The 27,653-nt window shown below is 41.5% G+C and overlaps 2 protein-coding genes across 4 annotated transcripts; one reads left to right on the top strand and one right to left on the bottom strand.

Annotated features, from left to right (window-relative positions):
* Window positions 1-1,048: 1,048 nt before the first annotated feature.
* ehmt2 (euchromatic histone-lysine N-methyltransferase 2) lies at window positions 1,049-19,420 on the bottom strand. Of its 2 annotated transcripts, none has more exons than XM_004073940.5 (28): window positions 19,283-19,420; window positions 16,373-16,442; window positions 16,112-16,270; window positions 15,134-15,375; window positions 14,957-15,035; window positions 14,797-14,870; window positions 14,586-14,711; window positions 14,431-14,481; window positions 13,097-13,211; window positions 12,404-12,490; window positions 11,574-11,710; window positions 11,261-11,404; window positions 10,679-11,001; window positions 10,366-10,599; window positions 9,418-9,500; window positions 8,810-8,916; window positions 8,614-8,736; window positions 8,447-8,548; window positions 7,603-7,707; window positions 5,453-5,607; window positions 4,348-4,515; window positions 4,129-4,273; window positions 3,977-4,054; window positions 3,227-3,342; window positions 2,904-2,990; window positions 2,738-2,816; window positions 1,725-1,900; window positions 1,049-1,652 (listed from the first exon to the last, which is right to left on the bottom strand). In XM_004073940.5, exons 1-28 carry the CDS (start codon window positions 19,307-19,309, stop codon window positions 1,475-1,477), a joined length of 3,570 nt encoding a protein of 1,189 aa, XP_004073988.1. In that variant the 5' UTR covers window positions 19,310-19,420; the 3' UTR covers window positions 1,049-1,474. The 2 variants fall into 2 exon arrangements, with proteins under 2 accessions (XP_004073988.1, XP_078811155.1); XM_078955029.1 differs by lacking the exon at window positions 19,283-19,420 and adding an exon at window positions 17,568-17,876.
* A 113-nt stretch (window positions 19,421-19,533) lies between these two features.
* On the top strand, window positions 19,534-27,227 carry LOC101167967 (uncharacterized). 2 transcript variants are annotated; one of them, XM_004073941.5, is made up of 5 exons: window positions 19,534-19,676; window positions 21,513-21,721; window positions 21,804-21,998; window positions 22,076-22,279; window positions 25,253-27,227. In XM_004073941.5, the coding sequence occupies exons 2-5, from the start codon at window positions 21,518-21,520 to the stop codon at window positions 26,339-26,341; spliced, it is 1,692 nt and encodes a 563-aa protein (XP_004073989.1). In that variant the 5' UTR covers window positions 19,534-19,676; window positions 21,513-21,517; the 3' UTR covers window positions 26,342-27,227. The 2 variants fall into 2 exon arrangements, with proteins under 2 accessions (XP_004073989.1, XP_078811156.1); XM_078955030.1 differs by lacking the exon at window positions 19,534-19,676 and adding an exon at window positions 20,493-20,647.
* The last annotated feature ends 426 nt before the right edge of the window (window positions 27,228-27,653 follow it).

Raw genomic sequence — 27,653 nt, 5'->3', positions numbered from 1 at the left:
AAGGTATCAAACTAAGTGAATAAATATTTTCTTTAATGAATGAGGATAATGTTACTCCTGGTTTCACATTTATGATCCTCAATAAGCTTCCAGTAAGTGTTGACTTCCTGTTAAATGTTCACTTTTATATATAAACTTGAACTTGGTTAGTCATCGTTACAACTCCATAATTGTCTTGTGAATCATTAAAAACCTGAAACTAGTACAGTGACTACAGTCTGAAAGTTGCCCTGCAGTATTAACGCCTTTTCCAGGTTTTAAAAAAAGTATTTCCTGATATTTTGCCTTTTACAAAGCAGAAATTTCCCTTGAAAGTCTTCATTTTTTTGTCCTTTAAACACCACATTCAGTTAAACATGTTACGAGCCTAAATACGGTTTTATCTTTATCTTCTGTCATTTAAATGACTTTAAAATGTGTTTTTAATAACAGTTAAAACTAAAGAGCTGTTTATTTAGATTTAAAAGGATTTATGTTCATTTATGTTCAACACCATTAAGTTATTTTCATCTTGAAAAGTTTTTAACTCTTGTTTTAAATATTTCATTTTCTATAAACTTTGTGGTAGTTATGTTGCTACTTTTGCCGTTTCTACAGTTTTTAAATCTAACTTTGCATTTACAATTTAGCTAATTCCATCTTTCGAATGTTAGTTTAGCTAAGTATTTTTAATTTCTGTATATTTTGTCAACTTTAAGACAATCGTTTGATGTAGTCAAATCTATTTCAGTGTTTGAGCAACAATCCTGTACTTTTAGCAAATGAAACACATCCATAAGAATTACAATTGCGCTAATATTTTAGAGATTTTTCTACCATAAGTCTTAAAAAGAAAAGGCACATTTAATGCAGTGAGACATTTTTCTATTTCAATATTTGATTACATCTCTTGGTTGTTTATTGCTTTATCAGTGTAAATCTACAACATTACCTATATGTAATTGTCTTGCTAGCAGAAAAGGCCAAAATGTGATCATTTTTATTGTGAAAAAGACTGAAATCAACCCAAATGTAACTGAAAATGATAATTATGCAGCAGAACAAAAAAAACGTTCAATATTTTTATTACTCAAAAGAGAGACGCGACATTGTGTATAAAAATAAAGATGACAATGGTAACATTTCAGTACAATAGGCGAGTGCACAGGTCCTAACTGGGGTCCTCAACAGGACTGGGGTCCTGGTTCAGGCCTCATGTGGTCCCATGTCAAAACGTTCATGGTGGCACAGAAAAAAAAAAAAAAAAAATGAAATGTGTGAAAAACAATGGAGGCTGAAGCCAAAACTAAAACACCTGATGTCCTTTTAACAGCTTGATAAAATGTAATAGATTACTTCTGACGAAATGATAAAGTGGCAGCTTTGACAGAATACATTTCAAGACAAAAACCCAACAGCACCAAACATAAAAACTCTAGCACATAACTTTCCTTCACCGTCTGTGTGTTTGCATCGACGAATGCACCAATGAATTTCACAAGTTTCCTATCGCCATCCCGCAGTCGGCCCCCGACTCCGAGCAGGCTTCCAGCCGAGCCAGCCTGCTTTGCTCCAAGGCGATGGCTTCGGCCGAGTGTTTGCACTTCTCTGACCCGCACTGGCAGGTGAAATACTTGCTCTTGATGTCCCAGAAGCGGTCGCCGTAGTCGAACCTGCGGACAGACACGCGGCAGATCAGAGGACGGCGAGGACGGCGGGAAGCCGGGAAAGTGCGAGCGCCTCACCCCAGCTCCTGCCCGCTGAGGATGTCCCGCGAGCTGAAAAAGGCGATGCGCGGGAATCGCAGGTCCTGGTGCAGCATGAAGACCCGCACCGGGATGAGGTTCGGATCGCACAGGTGGTTGATGAAGCGGCTGATGTTGCCGTAGTAACGGGCATCTATGCAGTACACCTCTCCATCCTTAACAGAAAGTAGAAAAAAGACGAGATGTTCACAACGCCAGGAAAAAAGATACATCAATGGGTAAAGATTTTTTTATTTTTCTCAGGTTTTTACAGAAAAACGGAAAAGAACATATTTATTACAGCCACCATTAAAAAAAGGAAAAATATGAAAATGCAGCCATAAAATTATGAGAAAAATGTCTTTATTTTAGAATAAACTTGTAAAATTATCAGAAAAAGGTTTTACAAGAAAGATTTCTTTTAAAAAAAAAAGGCAAAATTTTACCAGATTAAAGCTGTAAAATTCTAAGAAAAAGTCCAAATTTTACAGGAATGAAGTCAAAACTTTGAGGAAAAGGTCTTACAATTATAAAAACAATATGACAAATAGTTGTAAATTTATGCTTCAAGGAGTTTTTCTTTCAAAAATAAAATATGACATTTAAGTTTCAACAAAGACAATAAAACATCAGATGGACATCCAACAATCTCCTGAATCGGCTTTATTTTCTCCTTCACGTTGTTGACCAATCAGATTGAGGCCTTTTATGTTAGATGGTGGCCTCCTATGTAGACTAGGGTCAACTCTTATTTAAATTAAACTGTTGCAGTGAAATGGAAATGATGTTTTTGGTTGTTTTGTTCATGTATCGCAAGTTATATCGTCATCGCACTATTGATCACTAATATCGCATATCGTGAGTTTTCCTCATTTCATGCAGCCCCAGTGTGTGTGTGTTTTTTCTCTCCTTATAAACAATTGTTTTTCTAAAGAAGACTTTTACGGAGCTTTTTCAGCGCCTCAACAGCTTTAATCTAAATGTGGTTTGCTGCAAATATGAGAGAAAATCACCTTGTTATCCAGGTCGAACAGGTAGGAGTCGTCTTCTCGAACGTCGGCTTCGGCGTCAGAAATCAACTCTCCAACGTACCTGCATGCAAACCGGACGGAGGCGACTGTTTTAACTCCTTTCTTTTGGCACAAAAAGCAGCGTCGGACTCAAACGGATTGGACATACTCGCAGATGAAGCTTCCTTGGGGGATGTCCTGCAGAGCTCGGACTCCCCAGCCCATCTTCTCTGTCCTGTAGAGCTGCAGCCGGACTCTGAGGGGAAAAGGAGAGGATGAAAAAGGAGAACCCGTCCTCCTGGTTTAGCAGAAGTGACAGATTCATTTGTCTGCTGCAACAGGAAAAAGACAACAAGGGTTGAAAGATAAATGAGATGTTAGATGAGTCACAGTTCATAGAATTGTGAGCATTAGATGCTGCATGCAGGACAGACGCAGCACTATCCTGTGAACTTTCCGATGATTGCGCTGCAGTGGATGCGTCACACGTACTTGATGCCGGCCTGAACCACCCTGTTCTTGCAGGTGCGGTAACAGGAGCACGCCATGTTGCACTCAAAGATGAGCGGAGGTTCGATTTTGTTGAACTCCTGAAGCAGCCGCTGGTCCTGGTAAAGAGAAAAACACACGAGCGACAGCAGCTTGAAGGAGATTCTGAAATCTACGGCGGCCCTGAAGTTCAAATCACATCAACAAATCACTTAATGCAAAAATCAATTTAAACAAGTGAGACAGATTTCAAAAACGCATTTCAGAAAGCGAAAGTAATTTCCAGAAATTCAAGTGAAACGTTAAAAAAATGAAACAAAATAAGAAACCATAAAAGGTAAGAATTATGGGACATCCCTGATTGGATGATGGCATTTGAATTTTGAAGAAGAGGGAAAGCTTAAAGACCCAGTCCCATGAAAATTGTATTTTTTTTAACATGTTCTTGTGGCATTTTTCTGATGATGAAGAACATATAGAAACAAAACTAACCATAATAATGGAACATTAAGCATTTCTTGATTCAGATTAATCTGATGCATCCACTTGCAGACAAAGAGATTCACTAACATCTTTGTTTTCCCCGTCTGAGCTGGAATCTGGATCTAAACTGTACAGCTGGATAGCTTTGATATTGAGATGAATTTCTAATAACTCTTGCAGCTCTGCAGAAACTCGTTGACATTGACCAAAAAAACTGATAAATTCTTACTTCCTTTAATAAAAAGATCCTCAGAGGCGTCTGTGGTTTACCTTGTCATACCAGCAGCGGATGCTGAGCTGTCCACAGAGGCAGTTACTGGAGGAGCAGTCGTCGGTGCAGCTGCAGTGCTGCAACAGAAACGTTTTTCAGTCGACCCTCGTCTTATGAGTGCAGGAACCTGCAGAACAAGGTGAGCACTGACCTGTAAGTGCGTGATGTTCCGGTCGATGTTCATCGCAGACGTTTCGCAGTTTTCTGAAACGTATTTGTAGTCGGACGGGCATCCCTCCTCGTCCACGCCGTTCACGCAGGGGATGGGCACGTTCTCGTAGCCTTGTGCGATGTCCCTAAAGACGCGGCGTGAAGCGAGATTGAGCAAGACAAACACTTTCATATTTGTGATGTCAGGAACTAAACATACCGGCATATGATTCTCTCTGTCCGGAGAAGACGGTTTGTTATTCCTCGCCGTAGTTTCCTGTTGATCTGGAGCGACACCCACACGGGCGTGTCAGTCCGGGCCAGGGTGAGGGGCGTGTCTCCTTCCTTGTTCACGATGTCAATGTCTGCACCCCTGCTGAGGAACAATCTGCAGAAAAGCAGACTTTGAGTCAATTAAAACGGCGAGCGGCGTTGTATGATCTGCCCTCGCGGCGTGCCCTTACTGGCTGAGTGACGGCTACCCTCCCCACCCCCTCTGCCACTGCAACCCTGGCCAGAGCTGGGCGTGACAAATTCATTAAAAAAAAAAAAAAACTACTTTTTTCTGAATTTTGTGGGTTTTTATCTCCATAGCAACCATTTTATTTTCCAGAGGCCTGGGGGTGACGAACAGGTCGATGTCAGAAGAATCGGTAAAGGTAGAATTTTTGATTTCCTTAGCAAAAAAGGTTTCTAGTTAACCACGCCCACATTCCTAACTTATTTATATTGTACGCCGCATCATTTTGTTCAGGTTGAGCCGGGGATTTTCTCAATATTACGGTTAAAAAAAACACTTTTGTAAGCTCGCCACGCTAACGCCGTTCAAAACCTACACACTTTAAAACCAAAATTTTGTCCCAAATACTTTCCCAATAATGCTTGAGGAGTTAGGTTAGATTGTAATCCCTTGGACAAGTTTTAATTTGCATTTGATACTAAAGGTGCTTTTTATTTATTTATTTAAAATTCAAAATAGTGGCTTCTTCCTGAGGTCAAAGGTCATTGAAAGTTTAATTTTGGTTTTAGACTGAAGCGGGTGGCGCTTCAGTCTGAGTGTAAAATTTTGTGAAGATAGCGAAAGTTTGTTTCCCATATTGTGAAAAAAATGTTTTAAAAAAACAAAACAGCATTTGACACTTTGCCACAAAACGGCTGCCAAGTCGTAGGTCCTGTGGACATCCCATAATTATTTTCTTGTGCCCCGTTTTTTCGAAGGATTTTCCTGCTGCGATGTCATCCTTTTTAATTATTTTTGTCTTCACTCATAGGAACAGGAAGAAAGACGAATTGTGAAAACAATGTGGTCGCCGCTGTGGACTCACGTGACACATTCCAAGTAGCCCTCCCTGGCAGCGATGTGCAGCGGCGTGTCGCCGTGAACGTTAACGGAGGACAGCGAGCAGCCGGCGTTCAACACCATCTCAGCAATATCCACACTTCCTGCATATGCAGCCCAGTGGAGGCACACATTCATCTCCTGGAGGGTAAAAAAAAAAAACGATTCCAACATTAAAAACGATTCTTCTTTTTCATTTGATCTTCTCGACTTAATGAGTCTCGCTGGTTTGAATCTATCAGTGAATCAGTTTCAGTCTGATCATGAATCAAGAAGGAGGAACGTTAAAGAAATGCTGGTCATCTAGAGATTGTAGTAAAGAAACTGTTAAAGAGCGTTTTATGTGATCATTAATAAAAGGATTCCCTTAAATCAGGGGTGTCAAACTCATTTTGGATCAGGGGCCACAGTCAACCCGTCTGATCTCAAGTGGGCCGGACCAGTAACATAAAGGCAAAATAATCTATTGTCAGCTGGTTATCTGTAGCTTTGTTTTTGTTTGTCTCAGTTGGAAAAAAAATGCCTCAACCAACATAGTAGAATAATCACTTATTATTATTACACATTCATTCACAAAGGCCAATGGATCTCAAATAAAATGCATTTCACTTAAAAAAATGATTGGTCTATTCATTTTATACAGACTATTTTACATCTGACACTGAAGTAATCCCGATAATAAACTCAAGAGGGGCTACGGGAAAAAAAAATGAAACACCTGCCTAAAATGTAAATCTGCAAATCAATGAAAAATCAAACCAAGTTAAGCTTGCAAACATTTGTGAACTTAACAAGAATTTGAAGTTAACCTCCTTTGTCTCCTGACACTTCAATATCAGGATTCAGATCCTGTGCAGAAACACATTTACTGTCATTCAAGTGTGCAAAACACAATGAAATGTCCAAGAATCTTTTCCTGCCTTCTTCCTGACCTTTAATGGGCGCCATCAGTGACCAGACTGACGTAACGTGACCAGTTCACTTCAACACAGTAACTAGAGAGCTTATTATGTCAACAGCTGTTGTTGTGTCCATTAACTCAAGAAACGGCGCTGTGACTGTCTCTTTAAAATCTCTAACAAATATACACGGCTGTGCAACATCTGTGATGTCGGTGCTTTCATCAACAGCGACCGAAAATGCAATAAATGACTGGATTCCTTCATTTGGCTCCCAGGTCTCCTCAGAGATGTATCTGATCGTAATCCTTGACAGACTCATGTTGGCAAAGGTCGACTGCTTTTTGGGGAACAAGACTTCTGCAGCTTTTAGCATTTTTCCATAAGTTCACCATCCAAAAACACCATCCTTTTTTGCAATAAAGTGTCTGTCACTGCTCCATCACTGACGTCACACCTGCAGTAAATGCAGACGGTTGTTTTTCAGTTCAGCTAATAGTTGGTAAACCTCTCTTTTCTTAACTCCAAATAGTGAAACTTTTCTTTATGGTGAGTGTCATAGTGGTGCTGAATGTTGTATTCTTTGAGCACTGCGACCTGTTGATCACACACCAGACACGGAGGTTTTTTATTCAACTCTGTAAACAAAATAAAACTCTTTCCTGGAAAGCTCAGCCCTCCACTTCCACCTTTTTTTTTCCTTTTTGACAACAATTGGTTATTAGGTTGGTTTGGTCACTGCTGATCATTCTTATAGTAACGTAACAGCGGTGAGGCTCGCGCGGAACAGCTCTGCATCTGGGTAAGATGCAGAGCTGTTAGGTTTCACTTTTGGCACATGTGGATATATACTGTTTCACCTGTTTTGCTTTTCCTTTACTCCCCATTGAGGTGGAATTGCGCATTTCGGTTATTTGTTAAAAGAAAATCATAACTCACCACAGAAATGGAGTCGAAATTTACTTTTTTGTTTTTTTTTTTAAAAAATCCTTATAATTTTTACTCTTCATGAACGGGCCGGATTAAACCATCTGGCAGGGTGTGTGTTTGACACACCTGACTTAAATTATTTTCTAAATTCAAACCTTTGTCTACAGAAAAGGTTAAAAAACAAAACAAAAGGGAATTAAATGAAGAAAAAGGATGTAAAACATTTGACAAAAGTGATCAAGATAATATCGAATGTTTGAAAATGAGAAAACAACAGAAGAACAAAGCAATGACAGTGGGAACTGGCCTTATCCGTGATGGAGACGTCTGCTCCTCTGTTCAGCAGAGCCTTGATCACCTCCACATGTTTGTGTTCTGCAGCCCAGATGATTGGAGTCCAGCCTCCGTTGTCCTGGGAGAACCAAACAGGAGCATCTAATGCTGAACCGTCAAACTTTACTTTTAGGACAAATGTAAACACTTCTCTGTGGAGCTGCTATAAACATCAACTAAGAGATCAAGATGACCTTATTTCATTTTTTTTATTTGGCTTTAATAAGGTTTATTATTCTAATAAGGTTTTAGTGAAGACTATATGAGAACTGGCCCCTCCTCCCTGGCGTTCCAAACAGGAAGTGGCTCCAAGAAGCCAAAATCCAATAGATTTCTATAGAGAAATAAACTGCTGTCACTCAATTAGTCAGAAGAACCATACTTGATCTGAAACCTTTTAAGAAAATGTTCTCAATAAATTTTTATAATATTTTTTCTGTTGTCCAAATTATAAGCTGACCAATCAGATGCTTTAATAAAAGTAGGAGGAGCCTGCTGGCCCCCATGTTCAGCGTTCAAATGTTTAAATGACAGATTTTTATTTTGAAGTGGTAGGGGTGTGGCCTTTCAACAAGCACGCTCCGGATTGGTGAGAGTGGCTGCCATGGAAACAATGACTCAGACAGACTCGGAGCAATCACTGCTTAGTGACGACGTCTGGCTCCAACATGGCAACGTCCGTATTGTGAAAACTGAATTGACTTCATTTGGTTGGAGCCAGAGTCACACTCCAGTCCAGATCCCAGATACAGTCAATGGGAAAGAAGTATAAATGTTAGATGTTTATAGCGTATCTACAATAAGCTCCTCCCCCTCACCTGTGCGTTTATGTCCACCTGCCCCGTCTCCAAAAGCATGTTAACGATTTCCAAGTTCCCCAGCTTGGCTGCGTGGTGAAGACCCGTATATCCGTCATCCTCCTAATGATGACGACGTGTGAGAAGCAGTTCAACCTGAAAACGTATGTTCGAATCCCGGAACTCACAACGTGATAGACGCAGGCTCCATTCTGGACTAGGTAACGAGCCACTTCAATGTGGTTGTTGATGACGGCCTCCAGCAGAGGAGTCCTCATTTCCTTGTCCTTGGCGTCCACGTGAGCTCCAGCCTGTCACGGCGTACATCACTTCAGACACCAACCCGCCCGGAGGCTGAGGAGGGAGAACTACCGCTCGTCTCACCTGTATCAGCATGTAGCAGATCTCCAGTAAACCTCTTTGAGCTGCTGTGTGGAGAGCGGAGCGCCGATTCTGAGAGTCCGGCTGGTACGTGGGATCGATTCCCTCCACTGAAAACACAGTTAAGGGGGGGAAACTGACTTCAAGTCTGCATAATACAAAGATCTACTCCAACAATTAAAAAGTGAGTTATCTGTGCTGATCTGGTTTCTGATATGAGACATCACAGTAAAACACTTTCAAAAAATCCATTTACAAGAAATTGCTTCAACATAGAATCAAAAAGAGTCTTTTTTGCAGCAACTGCATTATTTTGGAGCTTTTCAAGCTAAACTGATTGCATTTTGACTTTTTGACCCGTGGCCACTGAAAAACCCTTTCAGCATCAGATATCATCACGTCTGTGTTAGATCTTTCATCCAGGCTGACTGCATCAATGTAGCCGGCAAAAAAAGAAAAATAAAGCAGTCAACTGGACTTTGTTTTGTTTTGGAAGGTGAAACGTCTTTCAAAATAAAACCAAGTCCGGCCAATTTTTAAAAATTTTTTTTAAATACTCTTATTAGGTAGAAAGAAAAATTAAAGATGATAGTTTGTGTCAGTAAACACACTCAGCATCAGCAGCACTCGTTGTCCCTCCCCCTGCTTGGCGGCTGGATAGAGCTGTCGGGGGTGAAACCTCAGCTTCTTCCTCCTGTGGAATAAAAAAAAAAAAAAATCATTTTCTTATTTTATTCTGAAAGTTTGTATCGCGTTTCCTACTGTAGTCGTTTTGAGTTCTTGGGACCATTTTGTAAAAAATGAAAGCATGGAGAAGCATATTTTCTGGACAATAAGCAGACGTTTAAATGTGTGGAATATTTCCGTTCACAGCAGTAGTTGGTAAATGACTGTTTCTTTGTTTGTGCTTTTTTTTTAATGTTTACATGAATGATCGTTTTTCTGCAAGAGGAGCAATGACTAAACTATTTTAGCTGATGGAAAAGGTCACAGGACCCATCAGAATATATTTCATGCCTCTTTTAAAGTGTGTTTTTGTGAAAAAGATGTTTAAAGATTGGAATATTCTGAAAAATGTGCAGCCCTCACATGTTATATCTCACTAATTTAAAGTTATTCTGGTTAACCTAAATAAAAAATGTTTTGGAAAACCACTGAATTCTGCAGGATGTGAGCTTAAACATAGAGAGATAAGTATCAAAAATGTAAAAAATATAATAAAATATAATATGTAGAATATCATCATCATGGTGCATACTTGAGAATATTACAGTTCAGTTTCTTCAATTTAAAATTCAAATAAGGTTCATATATTTGTGTATATTTGTCTGTTTATTTGTCTTCAGTCATTTTTCACATTTGTGTTGCTAAAAATGTTTTTTAAACACACATTTGTCAAAACATTTTGAAAATTTGACTATAACTACCGGTAAGTATTTTATTTTAAACTGATTTAAACATTTTTTTTGAAACAGTTGCATTTTAAATGTAGTTCAAATATGTGCATTTTACAGGTTTATTAAATCCTCAGTGCAGCTGTATGAAACTGTAAACCAGACCTCTCTGAGTCCTGTGTTAGGATCGCTTTCTGCAGCGCCGCCCTGCTGGGTCCTGGTGGAAGTGCGCTCGGGCAGACCGGCTTCCCATTCGGCATGCAGAGCGACGGCCCCACGCTGTCCACTCCCTCCTCTCCTGGAGGGGTGGTGGCGGCGGTTACGGTCGCTGCAACGGGCGCCGACTGCGGCGGCTGCTCCACGGTCAGCGTGAAGAAGCCGTGGCTTTGCATCCGAGCGCTGATGAAGAAAAACACAAAGCATCAATAGAAACCACACTTTCACAAGCAAAGGCAGCCATAAGGTCATCTGAGCTCACCTAACGGGTCTTTCCGGCATCTTCTCGTCCTTCGTGCCTCCTGTGGAGGCGTTGAGGGAGGGTCCCGAAGGGGCAGTCGGGGGCAGCGATGGCGTGGTGGTGGAGGAGGCGGACATGGTGACGACTGTGGCGGCTGAGGTTGCGGCGGCGCTGGAGGAGGGGAGGGTGATCTCCTGAGCTTCTGAGGCATCTTCCCCACAGTGGGGGCAGAAAATCATCCCGCCGCCGTTGGCTCTGCTGCGCCCGCTGCTCAGCACGGTCACGCAGCCGCGGTGGAAACGGTGGGCGATGCGCTGGTCAGGACAGCACTCTAGGAACGTCCCCTGCAAAAGAAGAATTAAAAATATATAAATGAAGAGAATGGACCAAACCTGACCAGGTTTGAGGTGGACAGACAAAAGAAAAACATCCTCTGAAAATACAGAAAAATTAAAAACAGGATTAAGCAGAGTCTAAAGAGATGAGGAGAAATATATGAAAAATGAAGATTTAAAACAATCATACAAAGAGGAAAACCGACGGATTTCTAACTCGCCACAAACAGACCAAATATTTCAAACATCTGTTCCTCCTCACACTTACTGCTATGCAGAAGTAGCCACACCCTGGGCAACAGTGGTGCTTGACCATGTGTGAGCGATGGACGTCGCAGAGCACCATGAGGGAGACCCGGCTGGATGGTCGCATGGTCTCACCTTTCACGGTCCAGCTGGTGCACGCCCGCAGCTGAAACGCCACGGAAAGGTGGGACATTTATGTCAAACATAAAAATCCTTTATTTTAAGGAAAAAACTTCCAAGTTTGAGCTGTCTGATGAACTTTTGCGTTTCATTTCTCCATCAGTTTTATTTTTTGTTGGATTTGTTATTTAAGAGACGAGGGTTGGTTCCCCGACCTCTCCGTTGAGGCTTTCCGTGGCCATGCACTGTCTGCTGATGCGCTGGCAGCTGCTGTCGATTCGAGGAGCCTCCATCCTGCAGCTGCACAGGGGGAGCTCCTCCAGCCTCTCCGTGTCGCCGGCGTCGCTTCCTTCTGCAGGGAAGATGGAGGAGAAACCCACCAAGATCTGAACATGTGTCCTTTCGATTGTCGTAAAAAGCACAAACACAAAATGCTTCAAGACTCATTTTGGAGAAAATGTTTGCTTATTTCTGAAGCTCACTTTAAATGTTGAAGTTTAAAGTGATTTTAAACTTCAACCGCTCATGCGGTTTTATTACCTCCATGAGCTACACCCCCTTCCCACCCCACCCTGAAAAAACACTTGTTTAAAAAGCTTTTATGTGGGTTTTATCTCCATAGCAACCATTATATGTTTGATCTTCTGGGGTGACGAACAGCTCTGTGTCATTTTTAGACAAATCTGCAAAAGTAAACTTGAATTTCCTTGGCAACTGAGGTTTTTTGTTAACCACGCCCACATTCCTAGTGTGTTTATTTTGCATGCTATAGCGTTTCATTCTTCTTGAGCCGACAGTTCTTGAATTAAATGTTCACAATATTCCAGTAAAAATTGTGCAAACAAGAGATGACATTCCCTCTTGCGAGCTCGCCGCGCTAACGCCGTTCAAACGCGAAGCTACCCAATGGTGGTCGAGGAGTTAGGATTGAAATCCCTAAATTTGTAGCTGGTACCAAAGGTGATGTATCATTGTTTTCATTTAAGACGGCAGCCTCTACTCGAGGTCAGAGGTCAACAAAAATGTAGTTGTAGACTAAACCCACCAGGAGGAGGGGAAAGAGTTAGACTGTCGGCAGCTGCGATGTCCAGGTCACCCAAAGGAACCTCGGTGTATTCGTCTGCTTGTTCTTCTGAAGACCAACAGAAGAGCAGAGCAGTCAGGAGATATGAGAGGATCAACACAACAATAATTCCTACAGTAAAATCATTTATCCTCTCCTTTTAATGCAAAACAGTTGTGCATCTTGAAGATATTTTTTTAAGATTTGTTTAAAAACAGTGTTTTTAACATGTTCTTGTGGCATTTTTTTCTCATAATGGGGACACATTTAATGAAAATTAAGTATTTCTTCATTTGAATCGTTGTGAAACAGGAGCAGACGGAAAAAAAAGTCTCTGATTTGAATCAGGATCATAGTTTGAAGTAGAAAATGTACTGGGCGGGCTCCCAGCTCTCAGCAACGGGGAGGAGAAGGGAAGGGGGGCGGCGTTGCTCCGTGCTGACAGTCCCGCCCACAACTCAGAGGTAAATTTTTGATGAATTATCTCCAAAAAGCAGCCAAATTATAATTAAAAGACCACTGGGAACACTTTGACAATTAATCAAAAGATGATTGCAGTGGGACTTTATAGCCTTGGTGGAACTTAAGTTTCACTTTAATAACGTTCTTTATGGTCCATAAGCACAAACAACAGGACTGATTATGAAACCGCGCTGCGCAGAAAAGACCACTCACCGTCCTCCATCTCCACCAAGTCAACCGAGCTTCTCTTTTTGTCTCGACCTGACAGTAACCACGAAGACTCTTCGCCCTCATTCAAGACGGTTTTTGGTGTTTCCGACTCCAAACGCTGAAAATCACAAGTTATTTAAGTAGATAAACGCACACTGGCATGCATTATCATTATCATTCTGCTCCCCTGGACTAAGTCTAACAGCTCCTGGTTTTTACTTCAATGGGTTGTGGAACTAAAGTTTAAAAGTTTGCAGTTTGACACTGAAATATCTTTCAAAATAAAGATTTGATGGTGTAAATTTGTTCCATCATTGGTGGGAAACCTGAAAAAAATTAAGAAAGGGTCAAAAACTAATTTGACTACTCAACCAATCCTAACGCTCCTCTAGAGTCATCAAATATCTTGATGTAAAGACAAACTGGAAATCTGAAATGTAAAAGATTTTTTGAAACTTAAATAAAAAAATTACAATCAATAACTCCGAAATTTTTCATCAGAAGTCTTTCTGGTTTCTGGATTTTCACGTTTTCTACACTTTTTTTGTGTTTATGGCAGACTGTTAGGGTTTATGATTCTGAATTTACCATTGTCATCAAACAACAATAAATAAAACAGATATGATGACCGTGAACCATCAATTAGATCCCCTTACTATGGAGCCTTGGACATAAAAAAAAGATAAATTATTCCCCCAAGTCAATCGTTAGTAGCCACAAATGAGTATTTTATTAGCATGTTGTGAGTGCGAACTACTAATATGTGACCACATGTTAATACAATGATAAGTTGTGACCATGTAGTACTAATTTGTGAGCACAAAATACTCATTTGTGATGAAAAAAAACTAAGTTGTGCCCAAAAAAATACAAATTTTTGACCATTAAGTATTAATTAGTGCCAACAAAACATTAATTAGTTCCAACAAAACACTAATGTGTGAGCTCAAAATACTAATTATTGCCCACTAAATACTAATATGTGACTACTGAATACTGATTTGTGAGCACAAAATACTAACTTGTAAGCACAAAATACTCATATGTGACTACAAAATACTTGTTTGAAAACACAAAATACTAGTTTGTAAGAAAGAAAATACTATAATGTGACACAAAGTGCTAACAAAATAAAATATTTAATGGCCACAAAGTACTATTTTGTGCACACAAATACAAATTGGTGCACCCAAAATACTAGTTGTCACAAATTATTAATTTGAGAGAATAATTGTTTTATGTTGTTTTCAGTGCTCTATTCCTTTCAGCTGTTGCAATTTGTAAATGTTGCATTAAAAACACAACTGTTTGCATTTTTTGAGTTTAAATTTACTCACGTGATCCTCCGTGTCATTAGCGCGCTCACTCGCATCGACGCCGTTTTGAAACTGATCAAAACGAAAAGGACAAAAGTTAATTTTTATAAAAACAGAGAAACCAGATGTTTAATTAAAAGGACGAGGTTTTAGGAGAATGCATCAAAGCTTCACACGTTTCCAGAATCTTGTGCTGATGAAGTGGAGCTCTGGCTCTGTTCTCCTTCATCCCTGGTCTTCCTCACGCAGCTTTTGCTTTTCGCCAAAGCAGTTTCCACCTTTTTATGAAACAACGTCTCCTCCTGCATTTCAAATCGACAATACACGTCAACCCACCAATAAAAACGGAGACTTTTACTTAAGGAAGGGGGAAAACCACTAACTTACAGTTGGAGAATAATCTGGAATGTTTTCACAGCTGCTGCCTGATACATGACCCAGCTTCCTCTTTTTTAAGGCCACTATAAACATAAAGAAACATGAATGTAATGAAACAGGTGGGTTTATTTTAACTCAAGGTAAACCAAAGCTTTTAAATGTTACTGACAGCTTTCGGGCTCAGAGGTGAGGCAGGGCGATCCTGACGGGGTCTGGGATGCTGAAGCAACTTCACCAGACCCAGTGTTCTAAAAAAGAAAAACATGAAACAAACAAACAAAAAAAAAGTCACAAAAATGTTTACTAAAAAGCAGCTATTTAAACCAACTCTTCAGTCTTCTTTTACCAGCCCAAACGGGGGTCTGTTCATGGTCTTGCGGGCCCGGTGGATCTTAGGTGGGCTGGGAGAAACAGACGGGGAGACAGACGTCGAGGCGGCGAAGGGAGGAGAGGATGGAGCAAGTGGAGGAGAGGATTTACTCCCGGTGGGGACACAAACGCTCATCTTTGCTCGGCCAGGGGACAACGTTAAAGGTGCGGAGGACGCCAGTGATGAAGAGGCAGAGGTAGGAGACTTGGCTTCGTGTCCTGTGAGACAAATGAGAAAAGCTTTTATCGATGACAAAATCCAACAATTGTATATTCTTGTTTTAGAGTAATGAACGATGCACTAACAAAAGAGCACTTTGTATAAATGTTACTGTATCTGTCACAGTATCCATCTAGTGTATATAACTCCTAAATGCCTGTTGATGCAAAAACACATTGAACCACTTCTGCTCCAAAATTTCTTTAATTTAGCATCAGCTTGAAAGCAGAAAAAAATATTAAACTTTTTAATAGCTGGAAATAAATTCAGGCATGAAGGGGATAATACATAAAAAAGCCACATGAATTTTATTTCAATGTATTCAATGATTGAATATTAATCCCATAAAGAGGCTAAAATATAAAATTTGGGTTCAAAATCAAGTTCACAGCCTGATAACTTTATCATTACAGGTTTTTGGGGGCCTTTTATAGATTTTTTTGTCAACCTTTTTTTTCTGGACATTTTGATTATTTTTCATTTTGAATAGAAAAAATAATACAGATTAAGCTAATTTCATTTCATTAATTTTCTTTTAGAAGTGAACAATTTGCTTTAGTAATTAAGCAGAATTCAGCATCATCTATGACCAGTTTTTCAGATTCACATATACACTTGGACAGGAAATGCAAGTTTTTGACCAAGTTACATAAATTCCTTTAGATCTATTTTCCAGATAAAAGAAATTACCGATTTACAAGGACCAGGTGAAATCAGGAGGAAGCGTATTCTCACCTGCTGCAGGTTTATTTGATGGTGCATGGATCAGAGTATCTTCATCCTCTGCAACACTGCCACCCTCACTCTGTGTTTGCTGGCATGACAGCGGTGACTGCACCGCCTCAGTGGGCATCGCTTTCTCAGCATCATCAGGCGTGGGGAGGTCTTCATCGTCTGGTATGCACACAAGCATGAGCCATAAAAGAAGAACAGTCACACACAGAAAATCTTAAACATGAATTTTATAAAGTGAAATCATCAAAGTTCCAAACCTACCTTGGCTTACTTGACTTGGTTTTGCTATTGGCTTGTTGGATGTTTCTGTATCAACATTTTTTGAGTCATCCTATCAAAGAAAAGACCAGTAAAGAGATTTTCAGAAACCGAAACCATGGATATTCAATAAAGTTCATTGTGTCTATAAGATTAACTGACTCCTTGGGTTATTTTTTTTTTATCAGACATGGTTTGTGTTTTGTCAGGACCCTAAATATTTGGACACAGACACATTTTTTTCTAATTTAGTTTCTGTAAATTACCACAGTGAATTTTAAATCAAACAACTCAGATGCCATTGAAGTGCAGACTTTCAGCTTTTATTCCATGGGTTGAACAAAAAGACTCCATAAAAATGTGAAAAACTAAAGCATTTTTTAAACACGATCCCTTCTTTTCATGGGCTCGTAAGTAATTGGACAAATGAAATGGTCATTACTAATATTTGGCTTAAAATCCTTTGTTGGCAATGACAGCCTGAAGTCTTGAACTCATGGACATCACGAGATGCTGGATTTTCTCCTTCTGAATGTTCTGCCAGGCCTTTACTGCAGCGGCTTTCAGTTGCTGTTTGTTTGTGGGCCTTTCTGTCTGAAGTTTAGTCTTCAACAAGTGAAATGCTGCTCAATTGGGTTAAGATCAGGCGACTGACTTGGCCATTCAAGAATATTCCACTTCTTTGCTTTAATAAACTCCTGAGTTGCTTTGGCTGTATGTTTTGGGTCGTTGTCCATCTGGATTATGAAACGCCACCCAATCAGTTTGGCTGCATTCACCTGGATCTGCGCAGACAGTCTGTCTCTGAACACCTCAGAATTCATTAGGCTGCTACTGTCCTGTGTCACGTCATCAATAAACACTAGTGTCCCAGTGCCACTAGCAGTCAAGCATGCACAGACCATCACACTGCCTCCATCGTGTTTTACTGATGATGTAGTGAGCTTTGGATCATGAGCTTCTCCACGCCTTCGCCATACTTTTCTCTTGCCATCATTCTGTTAGAGGTTGATTTTGGTTTCATCCAAAGAATGTTTTTCCAGAACTGTGCTGGCTTTTTTAGATGCTTTTTAGCAAAGTCCAATCTAGCCTTCCTATTCTTGAGGATTATGAGTGGCTTGCATCTTGCAGTGTACCCTCTGTATCTACTTTCATGCACTCTTCTTTTTATGGTAGACTTGGATATTGATACGCCTACCTCCTGGAGAGTGTTGTTCACTTGGTTGGCTGTTGTGAACGGGTTCTTCTTCACCATGGAAATGATTCTGCAATCATCCACCACTGTTGTCTTCCGTGGCCGTCCAGGTCTTTTTGCGTTACTGAGTTCACCAGTGCTTTCTTTTTTTCTCAGGATGTACCACACTGTTGATTTTTCCACTCCTAATACTGTAGCAATTTCTCGCATTGTTTTTTTCTGTTTTCCCAGCTTAATGATGGCTCCTTTCACCTGCATGGAGAGCTCCTTTGACCGCATGTTGTCTGTTCACAGCAAACTCTTCAAAATGCAAGCACGAGTCCTCTAATCAACTCCAGGCCTTTTATCTGCTTCACTCATAATGACATAACAAGGGAATTGCCCACACCTGCCCATGCAATAGCATGGAAGTCAGTTGTCCAATAACTTATTAGCCCATGAAATGAAGGGATTGTGTTCAAAAAATGCTTTAGTTTTTCACATTTTTATGCAATCTTTTTGTTCAACCCATGGAATAAAAGCTGAACGTCTGCACTTCAATGGCATCTAAGTGGTTTTATTTAAAATTCACTGTGGTAATGTACAAAAACTAAATTAGAAAGAATTTGTCTATGTCCAAATATTTATGTTCCTGAATGTACCTGACACGTTTCGGCGGAATCACTTCTGCCTTCATCAGACTCGTTATCAGGTGGTGGTGTTGTGACAGGTGGAGCAGAGGAAATACCATTATTATAAATAACAGTATTTCCTCTGCTCCACCTGTCACATCCCCACCACCTGATCACGACTCAGATGCCGCCAAAACATGTCAGGTATGTGAAAAAACACAAAACGTGTCTGATTAAAAGAAAAAATAACCCAAGAAGTCATGCATTTACTGCAGTTTATCACGAGGTGATGGACTCTGAGAAAACAGCTAGTAAAAAAAACACATATTTTTTACACTGATAGGAAACTATTTGTTGAAAAAAAAATGTTTTTTTCAATTGATGTTGCCAGAAAAAAACACTAGTAATAATAATATTTTCTCCACATAAATCAATGCTTTACTCCTAAATCTTTGCTGAGGATAAAACTAAGTATGTAGGATGGCAATCTGCTTTAGTTACTTAAATACCATCTAACAATTATATTTAAAAAATGATGACACAAAAGATTGATCTAAAAACTTAAGACTTTCTTTTCAAATTTCACCTCCCGGCGATGCTAACTCCTATATTCCCGGTTGCCATGTCAACCAGCCCATAACAAGAGATATCCAGCTTTCTCTTTCACACAAATATAAACACAAAAATCATTTAAAAATATATATTTCTTAAATACAAATTAATTTTCGTGCACTTTGTTTTCTATTTTAAACGATGAACTTAGCGTACAGAACAACAAGAACGAACTCCGTGATAAATAGTGGAATAATTTAAAACATTAAAAAAATATATTTAAAGGGTTGAATGTGTAGCAAATAGTCATAAATGGGAGTCAAGTGTAGGAATTAATGTTGACTAAATACTCATTTATAACTGTTACATGCTAGCACTGCTAGCATCCTAACACTGCTTACAAGACAATAATTCTTATCTATACATACACAAATACGCTAACGGTATGCGGGATTCTTGTGTTTCATTATGTCCAATAAACTAATGCGCATTTGTATGTAAAAATAGAATAGAAAGGCGTAAAAAGGGCTCGTAAACCCGTTTTGCAGTTGCTACCTTTGTCGTTGTGTGGGACGCCGACATGTTTCCCCGAAGCACGTCGGCTGAACGTGCTACGTCACAGCTCCAGCCCCGCCCCTTCGAAGCACACTGATTCCGAATCACTGATCAGAAACCAGTGTACGTGCTCGTGGCTCGTGGCCGTTTTCCACAAAAAGTTGCGCGTGGAAACCGATTCGAAGTCGGTTTCGTATGTCAAACTGGCGGTCTGTGATTCATTGTGATGAATTTCACTCTCTACGGAGAAACGAGGCGATAGAAGTAAACACAAAAAATCGAGGGCAGTAGCACAGCAGCGGCCACGAGATGAGATCATGTTGTCAGCAGTGTGCCTTCGGAGTTGATTCTTCTGTTTGAGACGCTACAAATCACCGAACACCACGAGACAAAGGTACGTATAGAAATAAGCGCAAAGTTTCCAAAAATTGTGGAGCTTTGGTTCTGTGGCTGGGAGCCGATCCTCTTTGGATCGGACCGTAGATTTTAGGCACGAGCGTTTAGTTGGTAGCTAACGTTAGCTAACAGTCGAGGAGGTTAGCTAGTTTAAGGTAAAACAAATTAATAAAAATGTGTGATTTGTATTGTTTGTTTGTTTCTATCTCTAAAAATTGAACCACCTAGGTTAAGATAACACATGTGGATTACCTACACTTTCCTAATCTTCTTTTACTCCCAGATTAGCTATCTTGACTAACCTTTCTTCCCGAGGCTACCAACTTTGAATGCTAAATCGATATTAGATACACGTGATGCAAAAATAATTGTATTTAGTTACATTTTATTATTACACCAGGCAAGAGTAATAATAAAAGCTTCTATTGCGTTTTAAATGGAAAAACTCGTGTTGTTGATAAACAGTTTATTTTCCCTTTAAATTTGGCCAAACCAACATTTCTGGTTTTTCAATTCAAATCTAACTTTATTTGTAAAGCAATTTTCATGCCCACAGAACAGTGTTTTATATGATAAAAACATTTTTCAATTTAAAAGAAAAACAAAGAACTTATCACACAAAAATGAATACAGAAAGGTGTGTTATGTTTGGAAAATTAGCTTTTACATTTGTTTGATTTTGTGCATTAGTGACTTCCTTTCAGATAACTGCCTTTGCAGCTATAACATCTGAAATGAGAGATTTTTACAAACTTATTGGGAATGCTTGACCTTTCCGTTTAGGTCATAGGTTTTGCTCTATTTCGTCCCAAAGGTGTTGAGTTGATGTCAGGACTCTGTGCAGATCCGATCCATGTCTTTGGTGGACCCTGCTTTTGTACAAAACCAGGCGCTCATGCGCTCATGTTGCCACAGGAAGCCACCTTCCCCAGACTCTCCTCATAGGCTTGGAATTGTCCACGTCTCTTGGTATGTTGAAGCATTCAGAAGACCGTTTTTCTGGAACAAAAGGGCCAAGCCCAGCTGCTGAGAAACATCCCACGTTAGGACATCATAACAAATGCGGTTCTTCTGGCAACTGCCAAACCGAACTCATCAGATTGAGAAGTTAGCGTTCAAGAATGCACATCTCTACTGCTCCAGATCGAAGTTTTTTCCTCTGTTCATCAGCTGAAAGCCACATGAGGTCTGTTGATATTGACTGCAGAAAGTTGGCGAACGCTGTGTCGCAGCTCGCCAACCGCACCGAACTCCGGTCTGTCCGTCTGTTTGGCCCACCACTTAGAGACTGAGCTGCTGCTGCTGTCATTGTTGTAAAACTGCCAACAGATGACTGAAATATTTAGTCATGTGGACATTTCACAACTGGACGAGTTGCTTGTGTTGCATTCTGTCTTTGAATACACTGACATCCTGGAAGTGGAAAGTTTTTCCCCCCACAAAAGTTTGTTGAAAGAGTTTGCATCTTGGGTTCGTCTTTTAAACCGATTTAAAAAATTGCTTTTCATTATTTGGACAAACGAGGAAATACTTATGGCAACATGTATATTCTTATAAAGGTGTAATGTTTTTGGGATTATTATGTTGTAATTGTTATTCATGACGCCGCTCATTGTGGTGTAGTATGTTTGCAATTTATAGAAGAAGTTTTACAAATTCTATACAATGGGTGTCTGTTTTCACAGATGTATACATAGTGGTTATTGGTAATCATTACTTATCCAAAAGTAAGTTTTTGGTCCAGGCAGATGTTAGATGTCAAGTTCCCTAAATAGCTTAAATTCATCTCCTAATCTAAATAAATTTTTAATTCATATAATCTGATTACATTTAGGTAAGATGGAGACGGTGTGCTTCCGTTTACCTGGTCACGGGGACACCACCCTGAAGCACATGAACTCCCTCAGGTGTCGCCAGCACTTCTGTGACATCACCATCATGGCCAACAATAACCAGACGTTTAAGGGACATAAGGTTGTGCTTGCTGCGTGTTCTCCCTTCTTAAGGGACCAGTTCCTTCTTAACCCGTCACCAAAGCTTCAGGTAAGCAGAAACGCGGGTCGAAGTGCGTCAACTGGTCGCTTCAGTTTGGAAGAAAATGCTTCTGTTTTCCACGTTTGCACAGGTTTCAATGCTGTACAGCTCCTCAGTGGTGTGCGATCTGCTTCAGTCGTGCTACACCGGCTTCCTGCAGTTTAGCTCTGAAGAAATCGTCAGCTACCTGACCGCCGCCAGCTACTTTCAGATGGAGCACATTGTAGAACTTTGCCGAGGAGCCCTGGAGAAATACGTGCAGCTGAAGAGCCGTAGTTCACAGAAGGTCAGCCGGCAAGTCGCTGAAAAACTCGAGCTTTTGCCATCAGACACTGAGGGGTTTCTTTCTGCATGTTTGTGTAGGTGATGACAGGAGAGGAGGGCGCGAGCAGACAAGTGATCATCAGTGGGAGCATTCATTCTGTTGCATCATCTCCTCCCGCTCGACTGTCCCCCGTGCTCCTGCAGAGCCCTGCAGGCCAATCGGCTGAGGGAAACGACTCCAGTAAATCTGCCCAGGGCAGCAGTCTGCACCATGACGACGGCCTGGACGACGCTTGCATCAAGGTGACTTTTACAAGGTTGCTCTGTTGACCCGGTCGCATTCATTGGTGTGAAGACCACCAGCTGACAGAAATAACGAGCGACTAGGGATGCAATGATTCACTTTCCTCAAGATTTGGTTCAAACCTCAAATTATTTTTTGCACCGTTTTTTCAGTTTGATATGGGATTTGTGTATTGCGAAAAAACTAAAACATCAGAAAAATTCTTCTTTTAATTTGACCCTTTAACACCGGAGCTGAATCTCTTTCGACCACTGTAACTCCTCAACGGTTCATGCAATGAACCCAATTCCAGTGGACTCCGAAGCGTGGAAAAGCACCCTTACGCTAATATGCGACATTTTACAGTGCGGGATGGGTTTATGCAATCAACCTCAATCAGCTGATTCCGTCGCAGAGACTTGACTTCACAGATTGACGGATTGGTCCGCCGTTATGTGGTCGCTGTACCGGTCCGTTGTGGTGAAGAGAGAGCTGAGCCAGAGAGCAAAGCTCTCAATTTACCGATCGATCTTCTCTCCCAACACTCACCGAATAGGAGAGGCTGAAATGAGCTTCCTCCGTAGGGTGGTTGTGTGCTCCCTCACCCCGCATCCGGTCCAGCTCCGGTGCGACCGCCCGAGTCTTTACGTAACTTGAAAAGTGCAGGAGTTGCTCACACGGCGTCCGGTCCGGTCCAGCCTCTCTGGCGCCCCAAGTACGTTTTGTTGGCTTGAAATTTTGGCCGGAGAACGTTTTTGTTAAGTCTGGGCAAATGAAATGACCTAAACTTGAATGGTTGAAGATTTAAAGAGCGTGTTATTTGGTGTTACCGCCAACATCTCCAGTGCTAAAGGGTGAGGTATTAATGAAAAAAAAAAAACTTTCAGTTGACTTAGCGGTATGCTAAGCTTGGTGTGATGTAATCAAACATTAAATGATAAATCGTTTACCTCAACACGTTTGATTCTTTCACCGTAAACTTGTGCAAATATCTGCAGTAGGGATGCAACGGTTCAGTTTCCCCACAATTTGGTGTAACACACGACCACGCTACACAGCAGAAAAAACTCCTTTTCTGTATTTGAGTTTTTATTCATTCAGAACCAACAGGCATCCAACTTTTCCTTTTAGTCTTGTACATGTGACAGACACGTGTTCCTTTGGCTTCCTGTCTTGCGTCTTTCCTTCAGCATTTTATGCTCAGTCACTTAAATTTCGGGAGCCCTCACATTCCCCACATTCCTTTTGTAAACAAAATCAGCTACACCCACTCATAAAAAACTACTGTTACCATGGTTACTCGCCATTATCATGTGAAAAACAAGTCAGTAGAAACTAGGGAACCAGAAGCTTCCGACCAGCAGTGGGATGTTGGTGTTTGCTGCTGTTGTTTTATGAAATGAAATGTGCGGTAAAAGTATTGATCTCATCCTCGACTTAATTTTAAATAATTGTGTTAAATAATTGGACCAAAAAAAAACGTTCACGTGCTTTTGGGGGGAATTTTTCAAAAGTGTTTTTTTTTTCCAGTTGAACCCATTCTGCACCAGGTGGAAACAAGAAATAACTTTAGTGACAGATACCCACCAAAGTGCAGCATATTTACAGAACGTGTGATGCTGCCATCCACAAACCTCCAGGGGTGTGAAAACCAAAGCAACCGATCATTCATCAATCACAGATTATCATCGATCGCTTTAGAAACAGACAAAAAGTTGTTTTTTCAAAACTTCTCTGACTCACTGACAGTAATTATCTTGTAGCAAGTTTCCAGAAGCTATCAGTTGACTAAAAAGACTGCAGGAACACGGAACCAGAACGCCACATGAAGACCTGACGGTGCCACTCGACCAAGTGAAGTCCGATTTCATGATCTATCGCTTTGAAGAAGACACACGCATATATTACCAGCTTATTGAAGATTTTAAATATATATATTTAGTGGACCGATTACACTAAAGGGGAAGATTTTTGGAAGGTCTGCCTCTAAATGCATGAAGAAATACGCACTCGACCAGAAAGTCCTGACTGAGTGAGCCAAACAAGTTCATGACCTCACTTTGGTTGTGCAGTATACCAAACAAACCAGCAGGTCCAGCTCTGAGTTTCTCAGAAAAAAAGGATAAAATATTCCTTACATGTCAAAATCTGCACTTTGACCTTACTGGGACCGTGTGGCGCGACCAATCATTAAAAGTCAACTTTTCAAGTTCAGCCACTAAAGCAGCTGACTTTGAAAATCTGTTCCAGGAAAAGTGATGAAAGTTCCATCCAGACAGGCTTACGTAAGGGTGTTCCACCACAGACTGGCACAACCAGTTCAATTTGGGGGGGGGGGGGGGGGGGGGGGGGGGGGGGGGTGTATCTTTTTCCCTCATTGGACCCGGGGCAGGTTCAGGCAGGTTTTACCCTCCGGAACTAAAATCGATTGGACTTTTTATTTATTTATTTATTCTGATTTCATGCAAAGACGTGCTCCGGTATAAATTTAGTTTTTAACACGTTCTTGTGACATTTTTCTGACGACGGAGGACATTTATAAAGAAATTGCATTTTTCTGAGTATTTCTGTATTCAAGTCGTTGTGAATCAGGAGCAGATAAAAAAAAAAACCCGGTTTCAAAAATTGTATTTTTGCCGTAGAAAATATGATCCAAATATGGTCCATTCTACGTCAACGATCCCGCCCACAACTCACAGGTGGATTTTGAATGAACTCCTCCTGCTCTGCAGAAAATTATGGCCTAGAAAACAACACTGTTTTTTTGATTTTGGCTAAAAAAGCAGCATAATTATAATTCAAAGACCACTGGGAACGCTTTGAAAATATATCAGACGGTGATCAGAGCGGAACTTTTTTCTTTGTAAGCATGAATGATATGTAAACATCTGGGTGGCAAAATCATTTTTCTATGTTTTGTGCAAACCTGCTGTAAATGATGTCAAACGTGGACGGTCATTGAACCAGAGCTCCCTCTCTCTCTCTCTCTGCAGGTCATCACGTCCGACGAGGAGGGAGAATCCCGGCAGCAGGATTTTGACGTTTACAGGGTTTACGTCTCAGAAGAAGAAAGGATGAACAGAGACGCCGAGTACGACAAAACGGCGCCGTCTGACGTGCCTCAGGACGTTTGCTTCTCGGAGAAAGACGCCATCGTCATCGGCGGCGGCGGCTCAGAGTACGACCTCGCAGAAGACCTCAGCTCGGCCGCCTTTTCTGCCGAGAGCCTCCGTGCTTTTAGGCGCCGACTGACCGACTCTAAAATTGGTCGAGGCAGAGGGAGGGGCAGGGGGCGGGGCTTGAAGCGGAGGAGGTGGATGTCCTCTCAGGAGAAAAGGTCACCGAGCTTGATTCCGCACCAGGACTTGTGGTACCTCACCGCAGCCGGGATCGGGGGGTTCGGACTGGATTACAGTCAGGAGGGGCTGAAGGCGGCCGAGAGTTACATGTCGGTTGAAATCCCCAGGTTGGACTTGAACATGAGCGACGGCGGGGAAAAGGTCTCGCCTGCTGCGGACAACGGCCAGTACGCCCTGGAAGAGCCAAGCGCCGGCGAGGGGAGCTCTGGGCTGACTGCTGTTGGGACAAACGAGGGAGGGGACGAATCTGTGGCGGTGGTGGGGTCCACGTCCAGCGTGGTGGGCCCCGTCATCTGCGAACACTGCGGCATGACCTTCCCTTCGGCCCATTCCCTGGCCGTCCACTCCCGCGCCACCCACCTGCTGTACGCCTGCCCCTGCTGCGGGAAACACTTCCAACACTCCTCCAACCTGACCCGGCACATGGCAGTCCACAGGGGGGGCAGCAAGACGCACCAGTGCCCCCTGTGCTACAAGACGTTCACGCAGAAGTCCACACTCATCGACCACATGAACCTCCACAGCGGCGAGCGGCCGCACCACTGCGCGTACTGCCACGCCCGCTTCGCCCACAAGCCCGCCCTGCGGCGCCACCTGAAGGAGCAGCACGGGAAAACCACGGGGCAGAACTCCCTGCACGAGCAGGAGGAGCGGGAAAGAGCAATAGAGTCCGCCGGGAGAGCCCAGGAGGAGGACTGCCTGGTGGCGGACCAGGTGTCGTAAAACACCAAAACATCTCCAGCCTTCGGTGGGTTTAGCAGCAACTGTGATGCCTTTCCAATTTGAACTGCCAAGATTAATGTCCCCGTTTTTAGAAAGTGTGGATTCAAAGCCTTATTAGGATTTTACATAAATGCAAATCAATTCTGACGGGGGCTGAAGTCAGGAGCTGTGAAAATGGGGCAACAGCAGAAACCACAAAGCCAAAGCAGGTAAATACTATCAATCTGTCGTTTGTTGAAGTCTGCAACTCCAATCTTTTATTTGATTTTTAGGTCCAGAAATGTGTTAGCAGTTTTTTTTCTCGTTTTTTTTATGTGACTCAGAAAAGTACGGTTGATGTACAGCAAACCTCCGTTTCATCCCAGCATTTGTAATGTAAATGTATAGATATACATCCATGCCGCTACACTGGTGTTTCCTAAGAAAACTGTTTAGACACATTCCACTCAGACTGAGTTCAAAGCTTTTAATAAAAAGGTGGGAAATATGTGGGTGAGTTTGGCATCGGGGAAAACTAAAACGCTGGTGGCGCGTCAGCCGGACCAACGGTGCAACTCGTTGACTGGAAACGAGAATGGACTGGGTGTGGCGTCACGCTTAGGAAACGCTTTGCTCCCCGCTCAGTCGCCATGTCTGCACCAAACGTCGCCGGGAAGCAGTGATGGGTCCAAGAGTCTGCGTTTCTATGGCAACCACTTTCAATCAGGAGTGAACTTGTTGGAAGGCCACAGGCAACCTGTTAAACTCTTTGAATGCTAAACATGGGGGCCAGAAGGCTCCACCTACTTTTATTGAGGCATCTGATTGGTCAGTTTATAACTTGAACAACAGGAAAAATGATCAGACTCAAGAACGGTTCTTCTGACCAATAAAACGACTAACAGCTGTTTGTTTCACTTCAGAAGTCTGTGGGATTTTGGCTTCTCTGAGGCTGCAGGTACTTCCTGTTTAGAACGCCAGGGGGGAGGGTTCACTCGGTCCACTTCCCATAAAGTCAATGGTGCAGGTTCCCCTTTTCCTTTCATGTTGGCTCACTGAATAGCGAACACTTTTTTTTAAACCAATTTAAACCTGTTTGTATTTACAGGACATCTATGTCTGTGACTCAACACGTAAAAAAAATTGTCATTTACTGTTTCTGCAACTGAAAACTTTTATTTGATACATTTTTTGATGGTTTCAAAAACAACCATTAAGTTGAAAACACTAATTATGGAAAATGTGGGCCAGAAATGTTAGAAATTAAAGGATTTTTAATAAATCATTTTTATGGATGTAGATTAGACTGATGTAGGAAAGCTGTGCTCTGGTT

This window comes from Oryzias latipes, chromosome 11, assembly GCF_053564925.1.
Source record: "Oryzias latipes strain Hd-rR chromosome 11, Olatipes_Hd-rR_3.1".
In the NCBI taxonomy this organism is placed as follows: Eukaryota; Metazoa; Chordata; class Actinopteri; order Beloniformes; family Adrianichthyidae; genus Oryzias; species Oryzias latipes.
Note: the sequence above shows the minus strand (reverse complement) of the source record. Positions and strands in the feature narration are given on the sequence as shown.

Coding starts and splice junctions, on each gene's coding strand:
- LOC101167967 (XM_004073941.5), top strand. CDS start 21,518: ATGGAGACGGTGTGCTTCCGTTTACCTGGTCACGGGGACACCACCCTG. Junction 21,999..22,075: donor AGAGCCGTAGTTCACAGAAG/GTCAGCCGGCAA, acceptor ATGTTTGTGTAG/GTGATGACAGGAGAGGAGGG. Junction 22,280..25,252: donor TGGACGACGCTTGCATCAAG/GTGACTTTTACA, acceptor CTCTCTCTGCAG/GTCATCACGTCCGACGAGGA.
- ehmt2 (XM_078955029.1), bottom strand. CDS start 17,843: ATGCGGTCAAAGGAGCTCTCCATGCAGGTGAAAGGAGCCATCATTAAG. Junction 11,711..12,403: donor AACTCTTTCCCCTCCTCCTG/GTGGGTTTAGTC, acceptor TCTTCCCTGCAG/AAGGAAGCGACGCCGGCGAC. Junction 1,653..1,724: donor CTCAGCGGGCAGGAGCTGGG/GTGAGGCGCTCG, acceptor GTCTGTCCGCAG/GTTCGACTACGGCGACCGCT.